The sequence below is a fragment of the Typopeltis vanoorti genome, chromosome 2, assembly GCF_054136105.1.
Source record: "Typopeltis vanoorti isolate ZY-2024b chromosome 2, IOZ_Tvanoo_1.0, whole genome shotgun sequence".
NCBI classification, from domain to species: Eukaryota; Metazoa; Arthropoda; class Arachnida; order Uropygi; family Thelyphonidae; genus Typopeltis; species Typopeltis vanoorti.
The window spans coordinates 20596323-20616521 of record NC_143550.1 but is presented as its reverse complement, the minus strand read 5'-3'; the positions used below and the strand labels follow the sequence as shown (position 1 = coordinate 20616521).

The window sequence follows — 20199 nt, the reverse complement described above, 5'->3', positions numbered from 1 at the left end:
TGTTGGATTTGCTCTATTGAGACTGAGTAAATCATGTCATTCAGAGATAATGATAGTGTTAGTCTCCTCTCAGATACTTTTCATCATCTGTTTCATTTCTAACCCGGCTCTCTCTCTCTTCAATCCTAATGTTAAAATTAGTTTCAACATTACCATATAAACTGCAAGCCTGATCTTTATGATATTCTGTTATTCCATGAAAGCCCATTTTGTAGCACTAAATTTACCCAGCTTTGTTGGTAGTTTTCGGTATTGAGACCGCATAGTAATATCAAGAGTTTATAAAAATAAACAATTAAAAACCCCAACAAGTTTCATGCGTCGTAAGACTTACATCATCAGGGGTAATGATGTAAGCTGCTAACTCCTGTCTCATATGCACATTGTGTGGTAGACTTCTGTGGCGGGTGTGTAACCTATGTAAACAGCATAGCCGAGGAAGCAGGACTTGTTGCTGTGCGAGGCCTCCTGGATCTTCCCTTGTGTACATCACACGGTACCATAGGTCTCGAACTTATCGTGAATACGTGCAATTGTCAGGCGTGTTGGAGGCCGTGTTGCAAATTTACGCATCCATTGTTGTTGAACTTCAACAATATTCTCAAATTTGAAATACCATTTTAAAATGGTCATGTTCCTCGAATGACAATCGTGCCTAAGCCATTTTGTTTGACTGTCCTACCGTCTCGTGTTGATGCTAGTATTCATGTGAGTAACAACATCTTTTGAGAGAACATCATACTACACATTGCTACCGTAATTAGATCCAACGTCAAAAAAAGTCCATAGATGACATCTGTTAAAGTGTGTATACATTTTTTTTGACTGGCTCTCTCAGTGTGTGTGTGTGTAAGCCTTAGCTCACTCATAATACTAATGTACTATAATTTATAACCATTCATAAGCGTAAATAACAAAAATTACAGAAGGTGTTTACGAAGGAGATTTTTACATCACCTTTATGATTCCCCATTCCTCCTGTGGTATTTCTTTCCAATCCTTTCCTCCATCTCTAAACTCTTTAGTAGTTTATTTATGCTATATTTTAATTTTTTTTTTTACAGGATGAGCTTAATTTTTGCTCTTACAAGACAAACTGAGATACCTGCTAGCAAGTCAAACAAGCATCATCTTAAATCCCATAAAATCAGACCTGAACTTCATGTTTTGTCACCAGACATCGTAATTTAAGAATTAAAATAAAGGTTTCAACACAGAAAATGTTTCACATGCATATCAAGCACTACTATGTTCATTTATGTCCTACACTGTACATAACAATAGATACAGTAATATATTGAGTAATTCCTTGTAAATGATCATCAATTTGACAGAATAAAGCACTGGAAGACTGTTGAATGAATTGAAGAATATGAGTTTGGATTATAAAATATTAGCATGGATAAGGGAATGGAATGGATAAGGATATGAACTGACATATCAAAAACTGATATACGGGGGATGTGATTCTGCAAGATTTAAGGTAACTAGTGTTGTACCACAAGGATCAGTCCTTGGTCAACTGTTACCCAATTCTGTATATTAATGATATTGAGAAAGATTTGACAGGCAACATACAGTTATTTGTTAACGATGCAAAGATAGGTAGAGTAATGAGGAATGCTACTGATATGCAGTACTTGCAGAATGATTTCAATTGGGCTGAAACTGTGGGGTTGGGAAGATGCATGTCAGTTCAATACCAATAAATGCAGTCTTTGGCACTTTGGGATGATTAGATATCCAATATCATATATTGTTGGGATTATGCAAATATAACTCAGCAGAACTGTAAAAATAATGATGTCATTTTGTCTCTTTACAAGCCCTTGATAAAATCTCACTTGGACTATTCTGCACAAGTCTAGACTCCTGGTTTCTGTTTTGATTCTAATACAGTTAAGAAAGTGCAAAGGAGAGTGTTAAAAATGATATCAGGATTGTGGAATATGGATTATGAAGACAGATTGAGAATTTGTAGACTGCAGACTAGCGAACAGGAGAAAGAGGAGTGATATAATTGAAAATTAAACTTCAGAGGATTTCAGTTGATAGAACATTTCATTTTATGGAGGGTGGGAAAAGGACAAGAGGGCATCCTTGGGAGCTGAAAATGAATGACACTAAGAAGGGGGACAAAACCCAATCTATCCACACAATCTATCTTACGTCTCTTTTAACCCATTAACAGACACAAGGAGAAAGAAGTTTCTTCCCTGCCACATAACAAAAGAATTCTTTGGCCTGCTTGTCTAGATTCTTCTCAATCTGATTTTAATTCTTTGCCATGCTGGTCACATTTCTCTTTATATACCCTCCAGAGCATTTTCTTCTTCTGCAGCTCATGCTTAATGATATTACTCATCCATCTAACTAATATCTGATTAACCTTACTTACCCTTAGGTATACAATTTAATATTGCTTCCTTTAGATGACCCTTAACTATATCCCATGCACTACTAACATCCTTATCCTGCAGTGTTTCATGACATGGCACAGATTTAGCCTTCTTCCTAACCTTGTCAATAGTCACCTGACTTGTAGTTCCATTCTACATATACTTGACAGAATATTCCTGATATTTTACAAGGTCCCAAGTCAAAATGCATGGTCACTTTTCACCAATCGCAGACAGTGTGGTCACCTTGGTTATGGATAGCTCTTCTGATCCTATGACCAGGTCAAATACTCTCCCACCCCTAGTCCCCTTCATCACATGCTGCTTTAAGTAATTATCTGTTAGTAGGTGTATAAATTCTATTTTCTTTCTGCTCTGCTATGTGATCTTTCTTCCTTCCAGTCTATATCTCCATAGTTGAAGTTCCCCATCATAATCACTCGACTGGTACTCATTGTACTAATTTGGCGAGGCAAGCCTTCCAGATCATCGTGAAATTCCCCAGCCTATAGCAACAACCAACTATTTTTGTCTTACTAGCATTAATCTCACACTACAATGCTTCAAATGGACATCCTTCCTGCCTGTCTCCTTTTTTGACTGTAATTCATCTGCTATCATCAGCAGTACCCCCCCCCCCTCCTGCTGTTAGCCAAGTCTCACTAATGCCTATAACTTTTGGCAAGATTGTAACTGCAACCACTAAAACTCCTTCCCCTTGTTTCTGATACTCCTAACATTAATATATAGAAACTGCAGCATCCCTTTAGGCCCTCACCCACCTTTACTTCTTCAGCTGACTACTCGATTCAATATTTTTGCTTGAAAGACTAGATTTCTCACTTGGTCATTCTCACATTCACTCACTTCTTGGGTGCCTTTGCACAAACTCACTTGATTCCATCACATTGCTGAACGTTCCCTGAATTTGCACTTTTGCATGCTCGGTGAACAAAGCTCTCTAAACAGCTAACACCAAAACCATTTAGATGCAGTCCATCGGCATTGCACAAATCCTTCTTTCCATCAAACACAGATCACATGTCCACAAATTCTACATCATTCCTTCTGCAAAATCTACATATAGACTCGTTGGCTATCAATGTTCTCCTCCTCAGTTTGCCTCTATCATAGCATGGTATGAGACTTACAATCTTCACCTTCTCACTCCTCTGCCTCTAACAACTCTTTTACAACTTCCCTCATAGAATACTTCTTGCCTCTCAAATCATTTGTACCAACGAAGACAATCATTTCCTTCGTCTTGCCTTTGGCATGGCTAATATTGTGAATTTTTGCACCCGGAAAAACACAATTTTGTCACACTTTCATTAAGTACTCTCCTGATCGAGTCTCTGTACATAATTTTCTCCTTAACTTGTGTTTCTTGTTTGTTTCATCGGTCTTTATTATTCCTTCAGATCGACTGCTTCTTTCTCTTTTCAGCCCCCACTAATATTTTGCCACTTCTGCAATTTTTCAATTTTCGCTTTGTTCTATGAAGGATAACATTCAAGCATGCAACTGTTTTATTAATGTCCATTTCATTCTTCTCTATTTCCACAGCCACATGTTCAATATTAATAACATCATTTTCCATCCTACCATCAGTACTGTCCACTGTACTAATATTGCTGCATTCTTGTCACCTAATATATTGTACACTGACTTTTGAAACAATTAATACACACCTCTCCAGTACAATTTCACATATCATTTAATTTTCCCAATAAATACATTTCACACACAATGCACTGAATAAAATCCCATAAATTCAAATTGCCCGACAACGTGGTCTTTTCCACCCAAGTTCATTCATGCATTTGTGCCATGCTGACAATATCATATATTTAACAAAAAATATGTTTACTTATAAGCTAACTAGCTCAGTCAATCCCACAAACATTTAATATAAAAACTACAATAAGTTAATCTAATATTCTCTAAGGATAAATAACGAAAAGTTACTTATCCTTCAGGGGTGATAATTCCACTCTACAAACACAATATACCACCTGGAGTCAACTCCAGTGTATTTATATCATGTCTCTCCTGCATCAGGAGAGTGCATTTTACAAAATTTTCAACATAGATGACATGCCAGTTTCAATTCTTTCAGCACAATTTTATTTTTAAAATCGGTATCTTAAACAGTCTTAATGATCCAAAACAATCTGAAATGTAATTCTGATTTCAAGTTCTTATATATATATATATATATAATCCTTACTGGCTTTCCCAAATTTGCTTTATGTAAATCAGTTTGTTCTCCACCCATGCATTAAAAAAAGGTATGCCCACATTTTCTGCAACTGAAAATTTGAAATAGTTTGTTAAAACGTATTTAGTACTACAATAAAACATATTCTTTATCTTGCTAGCATCCATGCAGTATAGTATCTGGGAAGAGTATTTAATTATATAGGGTCCTGGGTCATTTTCATTCCTAACTCTTTCTAATTACATTAATTACCAAAAATGTCACTAAATATAGTGTAGACAGTCTCTGTACCATATTTAGTGATTCAATAAAACTACTTTGTTGCAAATGCATCTATGCAGTGGGAGAATATAGGGAGATTTCCATTTCATCAGAAGAAATGCATCAAGTGCCGAGATTTATTACTAAGAAAAAAGTGTACACTGATCATAGCAATTACCACTGAATAAAAGAAATTCTTAGTTTAAAAAAAAAAATGTACATAACAAGCACAAATTGCACAGCATCATTTGCTCGCTAAGCACTCCATCAATGTACACATAATTCACATCATACTTCAATGAATCATGTGATCAACATCGTTAGTTGGATGGATGTGTCATATCTCAAAAGTCATTTATTAAACTACCAACATATACTGCAATGCTTGTTCTTGGTTATTTATATTTTGCAAAGAAATCTTTCTCTCTCGTCGAGTTTCTTTTCTTTTTCTTAATGCCCTTCTGCATTAAATGTGAACATATCTAGAGATTACAGGATGACAGAATTCACTGTACTCAACAGTAACTTACTCGACGGAGACATTATGCCACCACTGTAAATTGATACTTTCATTAGATGCAAATTAATTACTAAAGTATTTCTATTCCCACCTATTCTTTCTCTCCCTTGTATGTGCCAATCATTCACTTATGGTTCATGTCTCATTAATGGTGGTTCATATATATATATACCTCTGTGACAAAAACACCAACCAAATTAAAGATTCCCCTTAATTGTGGGTTTCTAATATATCATATTAGAAACCCACAATTATGATTTGCATATTATCATATGCAAAATATATCATATTGGGCATGCAGACCACAACCTGTGGTATGCATGCCCAAATGCAAACAGGAAGTATGAGAAATTCTCATGTGGTGCCACAGGATGAAGCAGAGTACAACGCAATTTGTCGATGCCCAGCATGAACATGGTAATCATCATGTTTGAGAGAAAATGTGTTACATCTGAAATTTTCTAAACCTTAAGGATGTATCAAGTACTTGCATGCCATACAAATTTAGTTTTCTATACAATATTTGCTTTTGAGCTTATTTACAATAATAAATTAATTTTTTTAATGTAATTCCTATCCACAAAAGGTTGGAAACCTATAATACATTAGTACTGTAGGCTCCCTCTTATCCACAGGTTCACTATCTGCAGTTTCAGTTATCCACAGTCAACCCCAGTCCAAAAATATTATTATTATTATTATTATTCGTGACACCTCCAAGAAGTCCGAGGACTCATCGCGGGAGGACACCTACAACTGTCTCAACCACTACACCAAACCTCCACTACAATCATCTCCATCAAGGCCATCTACCGCCCACCTCCACCACTACCACAACTAGTATTTTTTGTCTGTAAATTGCATGTGTTCTAAAGGGCCGATTTGTCTGTATGTGGGATGAAAAACCCGAGTTTCCGGCAGAAAAATATTAAATGGAAAATTCCAGAAATAAACAATTTCTAATTGCATAGGCAAAGTGGATACTAGATCCAATATTATTTCAAAACTGATTATTTGTAGAAACTATTAAAGTTTCCTAAGTTGACCTGAGGACTTATGAGAATACAATCCTTGCCACCCCTGAGTTGCCTTAGCTATTTAAATTAAGCAGTGCAAGCTAAGGCAACTTGGGGATTGTATTCTCTTAAATTCTCAGGTCAACTTAGGAAACTTTTATAGTTTCTACAAACATTCGGCTTTGAAATAATGTTGAATCTAGTATCCACTTTGCCTATGTAATTTTTACATTCGGCTCTTTCATTTAGTAACAAACAATTTACAAGTTTTAAATTGTACGCCGTTCTGAGTAACGTGATAAAACCTCACAGCGCCCCACCCAGGATGTGAATCACCCCTTTGTCCAGCATATCCACACTGTACCGTATATGCTACCCGCCCGTTAGTCAATTAGTAGCTATCTGAAAATATTAAATGGAAAATTCCAGAAATAAATATTTCATAAGTTTTAATTGGCATGCTGTTCTGATTAGTTCTTGGTTATCAGATCAACTGTCACAGTATCACAGCGCTTGTGTTCTAGTAACCCTTATCTTACTTAATAATGGCCCCAAAGCACAAGAGTAGTGATGCTGGCAATTCAGATGTGCTAAAGAGAAGCCATAAAATGCTTCCTTTTAAGTGAAAAGGTGAAAGTTCTCGACTTAATAAAATAAATAATTTTTTTTTTTTTTTAACATTTGATAGCAGTCGTTGCCACCTATTAGGTCCAGCTAGGGCAACTTGTAAATGCCAGTGAATGTATTCCTGTAAGCTCTCTGGTCAAATTGCATATGAAACTTTTATAGTTTCTGTATTGGGCTTTGAAATAATGTTGGATTTAATATCCATTTAATTTTTATAAATAAATAAATAATAAAAATAAAACGTATGCTGAGGTTGCTAAGATTCCAATCACATTCATGTAACTTTTTTTTTTATTACAGTATGTTGTTATAATTGTTCTATTTTATTATTGGTCATTGTTGTTAATCTTACTGTGCCTAATTTATAAATTAAACTATCATAGGTATGGTAGTATTTTTCCTATGGATGTATAGGAAAAAACATCATCAAATTCCTGCCATGTACCCTCAAGGGATGTACAGGATATGATAGTACTACATGAAACAAATTACATCATTACTAACTTCCTATCTACAATTTTCCTCCAAATCAGTCTGTTACTTGTCAAGACTCCAACATTATCAGATCTTATATTTCTATCGTCTAAGGCACTTTATACTGTATCAATCCACCTATATCTTGGTCTTTCTCTGGGTCGTTTTGCTGCCAACCTGGCAGAGAACACTTGTTTTGCTAATCTTTTCTCGCCCATTCTGTTTAAGTGACCATACCACCTGAGATTAGCTCTGCTAATGCATTCCTGGATGCTGACAATGTCAAGTTCTTTCCTAATATCCTCGTTTTTAATATGATATTGCCATTGATGCCATCTGTTCACGCCTCTAATCTTTCTCAGGACTCTCATATCTGCGGTCTCTAGTCTTTGCTCAAGTGTTTTACTTCTGACCCAGCTCTCAGATCCGTAAGTTAAAATTGGTTTGAATACTGTCTTGTACACAGCTAATTTAGTGTTCCGACAAATTTCTCTCTTATGCGTGGTTTCAGGTATCTGCAGGGAGAGGGGGGGGGGTCTTGGAATGTATCTGCCACAGATAAGGGGGTACTACTGTACCAGTAATCTAAGGGGGAAAGTAATCCAGGCTTACTTCAGGTCTAAAAAAGTTTAAGCCTGTTAACTGAAACAGGATGTTTCAATTGACAGGCTTAGTTTAAGCTTGTCAAAATAAAGTTTAAGCCTGCCAAATGAAACAGGATATTTCAATTGACAGGCTTAGTTTAAGCTTGTCAAAATAAAGTTTAAGCCTGCCAAATGAAACAGGATATTTCAATTGACAGGATGGCTAGAGGACAAAACTGAAGAGAACTGACCACCTAAATGAAAAATGAGTAATTAAAAAAATAATTAGCAGTTATATTAAAAATATTTGAAATTAATTTGAATTAATGAATAAATGCAATTTAATTTCACTTTAATTATCATAAATGACTTACTGCTGCATTCTTCTCCAGTAGGGCTTTAGGCCTTCCTAACTTACTAAAAAAAAGATATAAATAATATAATAATAATAATAAAATAATACACACACACACACACACATGCATAAATACATACAAATTTTGTGAAACAAAAACACTGAAGTTCTCAATATACAAGCAGTCAATACACACTTCAGAAAGGAAAATTACATATCAGAATCTAATGGTGTATCTGCTCAAGCAGAAGTTTTCTCTATTCAGCCTTCCATTTATAGAAGACATCATGGCCTAGATAAACTATCAGAGCCATTTTTTTCAGTAATGAGAGAATCTTTTACTGGTAAATTCTGGATTATTTCAAAAGCTACCAACTACAAATCGACAGCAAGACAATAACTATCAATACCTTGACATACAAAAATTCTACCTTACCCACAGAGAAGCTTTTACAAAAATACTAAAAAAAGGATAAAATATGTTTATCAAAATTATTTTGTAACTATAGTATTCTTGTAATGATCTGACCTTCAAATAACAAAACCTTCAATTAACTAACCTTGGCATGGGTTAGGGATGTGTTAACAATGTACTGCACTATGTAATTGTACCTTCAGTTACCTGATTCTTCAATTATCTGACAAGAAAATTAATTTACTGCTGTATTTAGATATATAGAATACTTTAATACCCTTCCCACTTGTACTTGCCACAAAGCAATATACGATTTCCTTCAGCTTGCTCAGGAAATAATAACCGCTTATCATGATTCAATCAGGCCTGTGCAAAATGCTCTCAGAATGCACTCATACTCCTCTTCTATGCACCTCTCAAGTGCTTCTCAGCACTAGCGCCCTTTCACTGCAATATCTTAAAATGTGGTTTTTATTTATTTATTTTTATTATGTTAAGCCTATACACAAGAGGCTGGCTCTACTTCAATTCCATGAAGGAACTGAAGTAGAGCCATGTAACATACACATTATTCTACATATTCCCCATGAAGAGTTATACACTTGTTACAATGCTGCTGCATCATTTGCAATCCAAATGAGGACTGGTTTGTGCAACAAACCAGTCCTCAGCTGCAGATATGACGTCTTCATCTGTAATAAATTTTGTTCCTTTCAGGTGTTTCTTTAAACTTGGGAATAAGAATTAGTCAGATGGGGCCAGGTTTGGTGAATAGGGTGGATGAGGCAGACACTGAAAGCTCAAGTTGTGTATTGTCTGTTGGGTCTCATGAGCAGTGTGAGCAAGTGCGTTGTCCTGCAAAAGCAACATACCGCTGATCAGTTTCCCACCGTGATTTTCCTTCAGTATCCCCTTCAATTCCTTCAGAGCTGTTGAATAAACTGCTGCTGTAACAGTTTCACCTAATTTGAGGTACTTAGTAAGGATTACACCATCCATATCCCAAAAGACAATGGTAACAACCTTCCCAGCTGACTTTTGGGTTCACAACTTCTTTGGCTGTGGAGAGTCTTTGTGTCTCCACTCCAATGACTATTGTTTGGTCTCTGGGTCATAGTGATGAAGCCATGTTTCATCAACAGTCACAATAAGCCCAAAAATTTGCACCTGATTTCTCAAAATGACTCAAAATTCCTTGAGATGACAGCACACATTCTATCTTTTGGTCGGCATTCAAACATTTAGGGACCCACTTCACTGAGAGATTCTGCATTTACAGATGTTGGTGGATGATGACTCATTTCATTTCCTGGATATCCCCAGAGTTTTTGCAATGTTTTTGGTTGGTATTCATCTATCATCAAGGATCATGAGAATCTCAGTTACAGACTTTTCTTGCAGCACAAACAACTTGATGATAGCCAGCACCTCTGTGTCTTTGAATTTCTTCAAAACCTCTGACATGTCTTCTTATATATCCTAAAAGAAAAAAAAAAAAATTATTACAATTTGATGAAACATTATTATGGGAGACTCTAAGGAGTCCTTAGACTCATCGAGGGAGGCCCTGAACATTATGTCCATCATAACTATTCAACATTCACACAGTATCGATCATACTTTGCCTTGAACTCATTCACTGTCATAGCACCCACAACAGACTCTGGCAGCTTTTTCCACTCATTCACCACTCTAAAAGCAAAAAACCTAGCTCTAACACCCTTACTAACCAACATGGGGGTTAAAGGGTTTTAAGATTAATGTTAAAGGATTTTCTTTCTTGTGGTTATATCAGTTGCTCGAATATCATTTTTGTTTCTGTGTTTATCCACTGAAAAATTCCGATAAGAATTTTTCAGCCTTCCCCCATACAGTTTTAAGCTGTCTGCTAAGATTTTCATAATTCACCACCCAGTAATTCAATATATAACTCTTCTTAATTGAAACATTCACATGCCTTTCAATCTTCCAAGTCAAAAATGCAATACCACTCTCACCATCTTAGAGGTGGCAGGGTTTTCACCTCCTAGAAACTGATTTTTTCACCCTGCATTTCTTCTGGCAAGCTTGCCAAAAGAACGCATGCAATTTGCAAACAATACACTAGCTCTGGCCTTAGCTGCTTAGACCTTAAATCCAAAACTCTCACGAACTAAATTAATTTCATCCTGTTACCACTTCACAAAGCAACTTTGAATCCATTCTTTCTAAAATCATTGCTAATAATATAAATAAATAATATAAACCATCAGTTATATGAAAAAAAAAAACAGAATGCCTACCAAACTACGTTAGCTCAATTGTTTGTTAAGAAGCAGAATAATAAATTTATATTCTGAATATGTTTTATTGTCATTCAGCTTCATGATTTTCCTTTAACTAGGCCCTGAGACATACCCTAATTCTTTTATAAAAGAATAAAGGGTCAAAAAGGAAATCTGAGGAACGAATTATACATTTCCCCATAGGTTATTATATTTGATTAGTGCGTTTTCGATTAATACGCCAGTTTTAAAGAACGCATTAGGCGCACTAATCAAGGGATTGCTTTACTCTGCTGCTATAACCAATTCCAAGCTCTGGATCCTGGTTTCCCTCTATCACATCACTTAGGACAAATATCTCTCAAAATTCTAGAAACTGAGTTGCATTATTAACGTATGCTGTATTCCTTGTCCAGTCGAAAAGACAAGGCAAGTCAAGTAAATGGCATGGATTTTCAAAAATGGTACAGTGCTATGAACTTGGTATATAAGCATGGGAAGATGTCATAGGTATTTATGTAGAGAGGCTGAATAACAGAAAATAACAAGTGTGGGTATGTATAGGAAGTGCAATATTCTGATGGTGCACGAGGCATGTTTATATATGAGCTTAAATATGAGTAGGGAACATGCCATCCTAACTGAAATGGAACTTGAAGACTGTGTGAATGTTCAAGAAGTGTGTGAAAGTGATAGTGAGGAAAAGAGCTCTATTCATGATAAAGTGGGCAATAATGACATTGAAAAATAGAGTGCAGTTAATGGCAAGCTGGTGACAGGGTTGATGGTGAACAAGTGTGTGACTGACGATAAAATACAGAGAATGAATGATAATAAAAAAATGACACATTTGAAAGCTGAGTTGGTGAAGACGAGACAGATGTGAACTGAAATGAAGAGAATTGCAGATACATATGGAAGACTGAAGAAGATAACAAATGATGTTGGTATGAAAAGGAAAATGGAAGATATCAGGAGGTTGTTGAGAAAGATAAAAAGATAATAGTGTGATAGGACAAGTAGTCGTTGTTATCTCATCACTGTTATTTGTTAATATATGGAATAAATTTGAAGGAATTGAACTGTATAAGAATGACAGAAGGGTAAGAGAAAGGGTAAAAAAGGGAGGTGAGGTGATATTAATGACAGAAAAAGAGTTACATCCATACAAGATAGAGATACAAGGGGGAAATGGTGGCAGTGAAACAGAATGAAATACTTATCGAATGTTGCTATAGACCTGGTGATGTGATGGGGGGGGGAGTGACCATGGAATGTATAAGCAAATTAGCCAAGCAAAGTCTGGTAGAGGGGCAGAAGCGGGTTGCTCATTACTTTATTAAATACTTTAATCGAGGCTTGTCTTCTCTGTGTATTTGGTGGAGCAATGCTAGATAGGACAGGCAGCCAGGGGAGAGGGGTGTTTCTCAGTGTCCCACTAATTGTGTGCATAGTAGAGTTTAGCTGGGTGTCTATAATGTTAATGTGTGCACTTCTTTCCCAGACAGGGACATAATATTCTGCTGCAGAGAATGCAAGGGCTAGTGCAGATGACTTTAAGACATCAGCACCACAACCCCAGGTTGTTCCAGCAAGCCGTGAGATGATATTATTTCTCGTTTTAACTTTGTTTCATTTTGTCACAGAAAGAGAGGTTGAGGTGTCGATTCGCCTCTGCATTATTCAGGTGGAATGCTGTGGACACATTCGTCCAGTATTCACCTAAAATCACAAAACCCTTTCTGGTCCATGGATGAACTCTCTTCAGCTGCCTTATCATCAACACCTGACATGTGGAGAGAACAATCTTCCAACAAATGGTTTACTGGTTGGAGATCCCTGTGCTCTGCAGCCTGGTTTTGCCCTTCCTAGGAAGATTTGGTTATTATCAACAGGTTCGGAACTAACCAGGGCAGATGTGGCTACCTACTGCATAAATGGAGACTATCAGGCCATCCTTATTATGACTGTTCCCCTGTGGCCCAGACGATCACTCATATTGTGAATGACTGCCTAAGGCGCCAATTTCATGGTGGTGGTGGCCTCCAGGATATCCACGAGCTGAGAGATGAGGCCCTGGATTGGCTTTCTCGTCTGGACATTGACCTGTAGCTGCTTTTGCCATAAGAATAAATAAAAGCTAAGCAAATAGGAAAAGGATGATCATTATGGGTGATTTTAATTATGGCAATACAGAGTGGAATGATGAGACAGCAACCAGAAGTAAAGAATTCATATTTATAAATTTAGGGACACAAAAATACACGTGTTGAACAGATTATTTTATTAATTACTAATAAAATAAAACTTTACGTTTCGACCCCTGTATCGAGGTCATCATCGGAAGGATACAAGTGTATACGGAACCAAGCTACATGCTCTAGCCCTGTATACCGGATTTATTAACTACGATTAATTAACTACGTAGATCTAAATCTACGTAGTTAATTAATCCTTTTCCCTAGCCTGACCTCTAGTGATAAAAAAAATAAAAATAAAAATAAAATAAATAAATAAATACAACTACAATAAACTGCTCAAGTCCTCATGTATTAATATTCTTCTGGATTTGTACAGTTCTGATTGTTATAATATGATTTCTTTCAGTTGCTGTTGAATGTTACAAACACTTCACTAGGTTGTCTTCTTGTAGTGGGATTTTTCTATGGCTAGTTTAGGTTGTTATACAGGTTATAGATGGGTCCGCCACATTCTTGAAATGGTTAGGCCATCGTTATTGTTGAGATTTGGATAGTGTTTGAGCATTTCATATGACTCTTTAAATTTTCTCTCAAACCAGGTTTTGGTGTGGTGTAGGGACTTGGTATTTTTCCAATCAATTCTGTGGTATGTTTGGAGTGCATGGTCAGAAATGCCGGTTTTTACAAAATGGAGGTATTTAATGTGTCATTTGTGTTCATCTTGTCTGATTGGGATAGTTCGCCCTGTTTCCCTTATGTATGATATGTAACATGTGCATTGTATTTTGTATACCGCTGGGTGGGCTAAGTGTGGAAGAGGATCTTTAAAAGAACTGAGTAGGTGTTTTAACTTATTTGTGGGTTTAAAAGGTGGTTTTAATGTTGTATTTGCGCACTGTTCTGTCTATTTTTTCAGAAATGCCTCTAACACAAGGAATGGCAATAGCATTCCTGAAATCTTTTTTGTTCTTACTGGTATCTTTATGGAGGATCTTGTGAATAGTTTTTTTACTGTATCCATTTTTTTATAAATGTTTGGTTGATGACCATGTATTCCTGGTTTAGAACTTGTTCATTAGAACAAATGGTTAGAGCTCTGTGTTTAAGGGTGCTTATGACACCTAGATTTTGTGTTGGGTAGTGGTAAGAATTTTTGTGTATGTATTGGCCTGTGTGTGTGTGTGTAGGTTTGCAGTAAACTGAGAAGGAGAGACAGCCAGAGGGAAGACGTGTGACAAGTGTGTCTAGGAAAGGAAGAGAGTTGTTTATTTCCATTTCAATGGCGAATTGGATACGTTTGTGTTGTTTACACTTGTATCCTTCCAATGATGACTTCGATACAGGGGTCGAAATGTAAAGTTTTATTTTATTAGTAATTAATAAAATAATCTGTTCAATGAATGCTGATCACCATGTAACCTTAAAAGACAGAAGTAAAGAAAATTAGTGAGTTTATTGAGGGAACAACTACCTCAGGCACTATGTAACAGAAGGCACACAAGGCAATCTCATCAGAGGATGGTATTATGAATAAGATGTCAAATCTCTTTCCAGCTGGTGAGAGTGGCCATGAAGTGATTATCTAGGTGGTTGCCAGCCACCTGAGGACTTCTGTGAGAAAAGGGGATATGTGGAATGACAAGGCTGGTGATTATGAAAAGTTCAGGAGACAGCTTACAGCTGTAACAAGGAATGATGAATTGGGTGGAAAGGAGATCACTGCTGCTTGGATGATATTCAAAAACTATCTGGTAGAAGTAATGTTTAATTATATTGTACCCAGACAATTCATCGCGGGAAAATTCTTCATGAATATATGAAAAAAAAAAAAAAAAAAGATATATTTTAAAAATATTTAAGAAATATTTTATATATTATTTAATATTTTCATTATATTTAGCTTTCTGAAAATTTTTGTTCCATATAAAGTTATTAATATTCTTTCTTACTACAGGCTCTGTAGATGGAATATTAATTGTTACAGAACTGGGATAGGATGGTTAGCGGGAAAGAGTGCCATATTTAAGAATATTTAGAGAGAATAGTTATATCCAACTAATATTTATAGTTAACTATTTGCATATTCCTATTAACTATTCTATTAATAGTTAGAATAGTTAAGGAGAAGAGGCACAATTATTTAAGAATATTTATTCTTCTAACTGTTCGCTATTTTTCTGTTCTGCGCATTTAGACATCCATTCAGGTGCGATATTTTTTTTTTATCCGAACTAATTCAGAAGGTGACATGTTTCAGTTATTGAATACATGTGTATTTTGAAAATGTCTCCACTTTTCCTGCATACGAATGAAATATTGTACGTTGCTATCGTTTACAGAGCTAGTTTAAGATCATAGGTTCACTTTTGAGTAATTATTACTATTATTACGGGCAACTCCAGGGAGTCATTGGACTCATCGAGGGAGGCCCCAAATCATATTCATCACAACTATTTGACATTCATACAGTATCTATCATACCTCGCCTTAAACTCATTCACTGTCACAGCATCCACCACAGACTCAGGGAGCGCATTCCACTCATTCACTACTCTAAAAGTAAAGAACCCAGCTCTAACACCTTTACTAACCACACTTTTGCCCAGTTTCCATGGATGTCCCCTAGTCCTCCCACAACCAGCCCTGTTCTCAAAAATATCTTCTGAATTAATTTTATAGAAACCCTTCAGTAATTTGAATGTCTCAATCATATCTCCCCTCCTCCGCCTATCAACCAATTTTTGCAACCCACAAATCCTCAATCTGTTCTCATACGGTTCATTCCACAGACCTGCTATCATCTTGGTCACTCGCCTCTGGATCCTCTCCACCTCCTCCCCATCAAGAAGAAACTTAGGTGACCAAATCTGAGCACAGTAGTCTAGATGGGGTCTTATCAAGGCTCGATACAGAGGAACAATAACCTGCTTGTCTCTGCTTGTCATCGTATTCTTCAGCAACCAAGTGATTTGATGAGCTGTTTTGGTCACTTTTGCAATGTGTCCCCTAAATTTCAATTCCTTATCTACCAACACTCCTAAATCTCGTGCCTCATCAATTTCCTGGAGCACGGTTCCACCAATGCAGTAAACTGCCGCCAATCTTTTCACCCCAAAATGCATAACCTTACATTTTGCCACATTAAACTGACATCCATTCTCCTTAGCCCAGACCTCCAATCTATCCAAATCATCCTGCAAAATTTTGACGTCATCTGCATTCACTATTGCCCTACCCAACTTTGCATCATCCGCAAACAAATGAACTGTTCCTCTCAGATCATTTCCTATATCATTTATGAACAAATTAAACAGCAGTGGTCCAAGAACAGATCCTTGTGGCACACCACTAGTCACAGGCCGTCTTGTGGACTCTACTCCCGAGTAAACCACTCTCTGATATCTCTCCGTCAACCACCCTCCTATCCATCTCACCAACCCTATGTCCATTCCCATATGCTGCAATTTACTGATTAGAATTCCATGTGGAATCCTGTCAAAGGCCTTGGCAAGGTCCAGTAGAATCACCATAAACCCATTACCCTTATCCAGTTCAGCCGTCACTGTGTTATAATACGTGAGCAAGTTACTGAGGCATGACCTACCCTTCACAAAACCATGCTGTCCCCGATACAGTATCCCATTTTCTTCTATCCAATCTTGTATTTTCCTCTTGACTATTTTCTCTAAGACCTTGACAATGATTCCTGATATGCTAATCGGTCGGTAATTTACTACAGCAGTCTTGGAACCACCTTTATGCAGTGGAACTATTTTCCCCTCTTTCCACCCGCTCGGGACTAACCCAGACCCGAGACTCAAATTAAACAAAATGGTCAAGGGTACTGACAATTCTTTAGCTGCTTCTCGTACAACACGAGCTGGTATACCATCCAATCCCACAGATGTATTGACATTGAGGTTATGCAATAGACTACTCACCTCCACTTCATTAACCACAATTCCCGTATAATTTACTGGTTTATTCGTTTCTGCAATGTCACCACCTGGATGATATACTTTTGCAAAGTGCTCACTCAGTAACTCAACTATCTCAACTGATTCAGTTACCTCCCTACCATCGGCATTCTTTAAAATCAATCTGCCATGTACATTTTTCCTTTTACTTGCTACATATCTAAAAAACTGTTTAGGATTCTCTTTAGCCTGCATGGCCAATGTTCTTTCGTAATCCTTTTTTGCTTTTCTTACCACACTCGTCACCCTTCTGGCCTGTGCTTTATACCGTTCATGTGCCTGCCGGTCACCCTTCTCCTTAAATTCCCTCCATAGTTGTTTCTTTTTTTGCAACTCAAGCTTAATGGTGTTATTCATCCATTTAACCCCTACTTGATTTATTATTCGGACTCTAGGTATACAGTCAGCCATTGCTTCATGCAAGCACTTCTTAACTACCTCCCATGCACTATCAACTTCTAGTCCTTGCAGTTGTACATGCCATGGCACTGAACCAATCAAACTCCTAAGCTTGTCATACTTTCCAGCCCGATAATTCCACATGTACCCTGTCTTAATTGAAAATTCTACACCTTTAGCCACCTCCCAAGTTAAGACCCTATGATCACTCTCACCGATTGGTGGCAATGTGGTCATATTTGTTACAGCCAAATCCTCAGATGTAATTACTAGGTCAAGCACCTCTCTGACCCCTAGTATTTTCCATTACATGCTGTCGCAGATAGTTATCCCTTAATAACCGCATAAAATCCAGTTCCTTCCTTCCGTGTGTCCTCTCCTCACTCCAATCAATGCGACCATAGTTGAAATCTCCCATAATAATCACCCTCCTTCCACCCATTTCTTCTATTTGCTTGTGCATACTGTCACCACCATCTTTTCCATCACCTGGTCTATAGCAGCACCCAATTGTATATTTAGTTCTGCTAGCCACAATCTCACACCAAATGGCCTCAAATGTGCTCTTTTCTCTATCCTGCAATTCAACTTCTATTCTCCTTGGCTGGAGCTCATCCGCTATCATCAACAATACTCCTTCCCCCATTTTATTCTCTCTGTCATTCCTGAACACACTATACCCATCACATTCAATCCCACTAGTTATATCATCTACAGTCAGCCATGTTTCACTAATACCTATAACCTGTGGTCTGGAAGTGCCAACCATGGCCAAAAACTCTTCCTTCTTGTTCCTAATACTCCTAGTATTAGTGTACATGAATTTAAGACCCCCATTAGCCCCAACCCTACCTTGATGCCTTATATTAACTATCCCAATCAGATTTGTTGTCCTTATTTGCTCTGGCATATTATATTCATTCTTACATTCAACTGCCTCCATAAGGACTGTATCTCTACTCCCCCCCCTAACAAATCTAGTTTCCCTGAGTTTGCACATCCACTACATTCAGCAACACTTTCTCAAGTCTTCTTATACCGTAACCATTCAAATGCAAGCCATCCATCTTATATAGATCCTTTCGCCCATCAAACTCACTCCACACATCCACAAATTCCACACCACTCGTCATACATAACCCACGCATAAAGTCATTTGCAATTATCGCCCTCCTTTTAAACATTTCACTGTCATACCGTGGCAAAAGACTAATCATTCTAACTCTCTCACTCTTTTCTTTTGCTACCTCAAACAATTCATTCAGGTCTTCTATCATTTCCATTTTATCTCCTTTCAAATCATTCGTACCTGCCACAACAATCATTTCTTTCACCCTTTCCTTTTGCTCTCTAATAGACGCAGTTACGTCCTTTATGGTCGCACCAGGTTGGTACGATTTTGTCAAATCCTCTACTAACACACCTCGTACTAACGAGTCTCCATACAGCACTCTATCCTTCATTTTGTTCATGTTCACATTCATACGTCTATTTTTCCTGTTATACCTTTTATTATTGGTTGGTTCATTCAGTCTACTTTTGTTCATGCACTCTAGCTGCTGTTTTGCTCTTTCTATCGCACTATTCAACAACGCGATCTCACTCAATGCATCTATCTCATCTTTTTTGTTCTCTGAGAAACCATTTATACTATCATTCACACTCTCACAATTTTCATGTACAACCTTGCCGTTTCCTGTCATATCCCTGTTTCCTTCATTCTGAAGGTTGACAAAAATATCACACTCACGATCCGAAATACACTTCAATTCCGCATTCTCCCTACATTTTCTACACACATTCAATCCTTTATTATCATCTAACCACACACCGACCGCACTCCGCAAAGCGTACATTTCACAGCTAGTACACTGACTCATTTCTTTTATGCTACCGTTCTTTGATAACGATGGCGAACCTTCATTACTGGCCGCCATTTTCCTTCGCACAGGTGCCATTATTATCTGTGACGTGTTTTGTCAAATTATACCCTAATCTTTAATAATTATTCAATTAATAAATAAGAGGAAAAAAAGTACAAACATCAGAACATTTAAGTACTAAATATAATTAAATAAAATGAAATATAACTAAATACAGTAACTTAGCTTCGTTTTGTCTTCCACCGTTACGCGTTCGATTCCGACAGTACCAAAATATATTATATCGCGACAGCAACTAACTTCCAAAAAACAACCACTGAAGTACACTCGTATTCAGAGAAACAATTTAGCACTCAAAAACGTAGAAAATTACATTAAAAAAAATGATAAAATTACATAAATCCTATCATCGTCATGTAAAGCAGCATAAGCTAAATTGCAATCTGCAGGTGCAATACTAGTCTTTACATTTTCCTCTGATACTAGTATTTTAGTGTTATAAAATACCAGTATTGGAGGAAAATTATGAAATTTTAAATTTCATATTTAGTCTTCTTTACTGAAAAAAAATATATATAGATAGATAGATGCTCTTAAAGTGAA

General features: G+C 36.9%; 1 protein-coding gene across 4 annotated transcripts in view; it reads right to left on the bottom strand.

The window, feature by feature from the left end:
* The window catches only part of LOC150108866 (uncharacterized), a 377690-nt gene that overhangs the window by 321988 nt on the left and 35503 nt on the right, over nucleotides 1-20199 (bottom strand). For 3 of the 4 annotated variants that reach the window (XM_090403872.1, XM_090403887.1, XM_090403879.1), the window contains exon 2: nucleotides 8477-8519. In XM_090403872.1, the coding sequence (XP_090259998.1) occupies nucleotides 8477-8519 (43 nt within the window). The remainder of the gene's footprint in view (nucleotides 1-8476; nucleotides 8520-20199) is intronic. The other variant, XM_090403896.1, reaches the window with a different exon arrangement.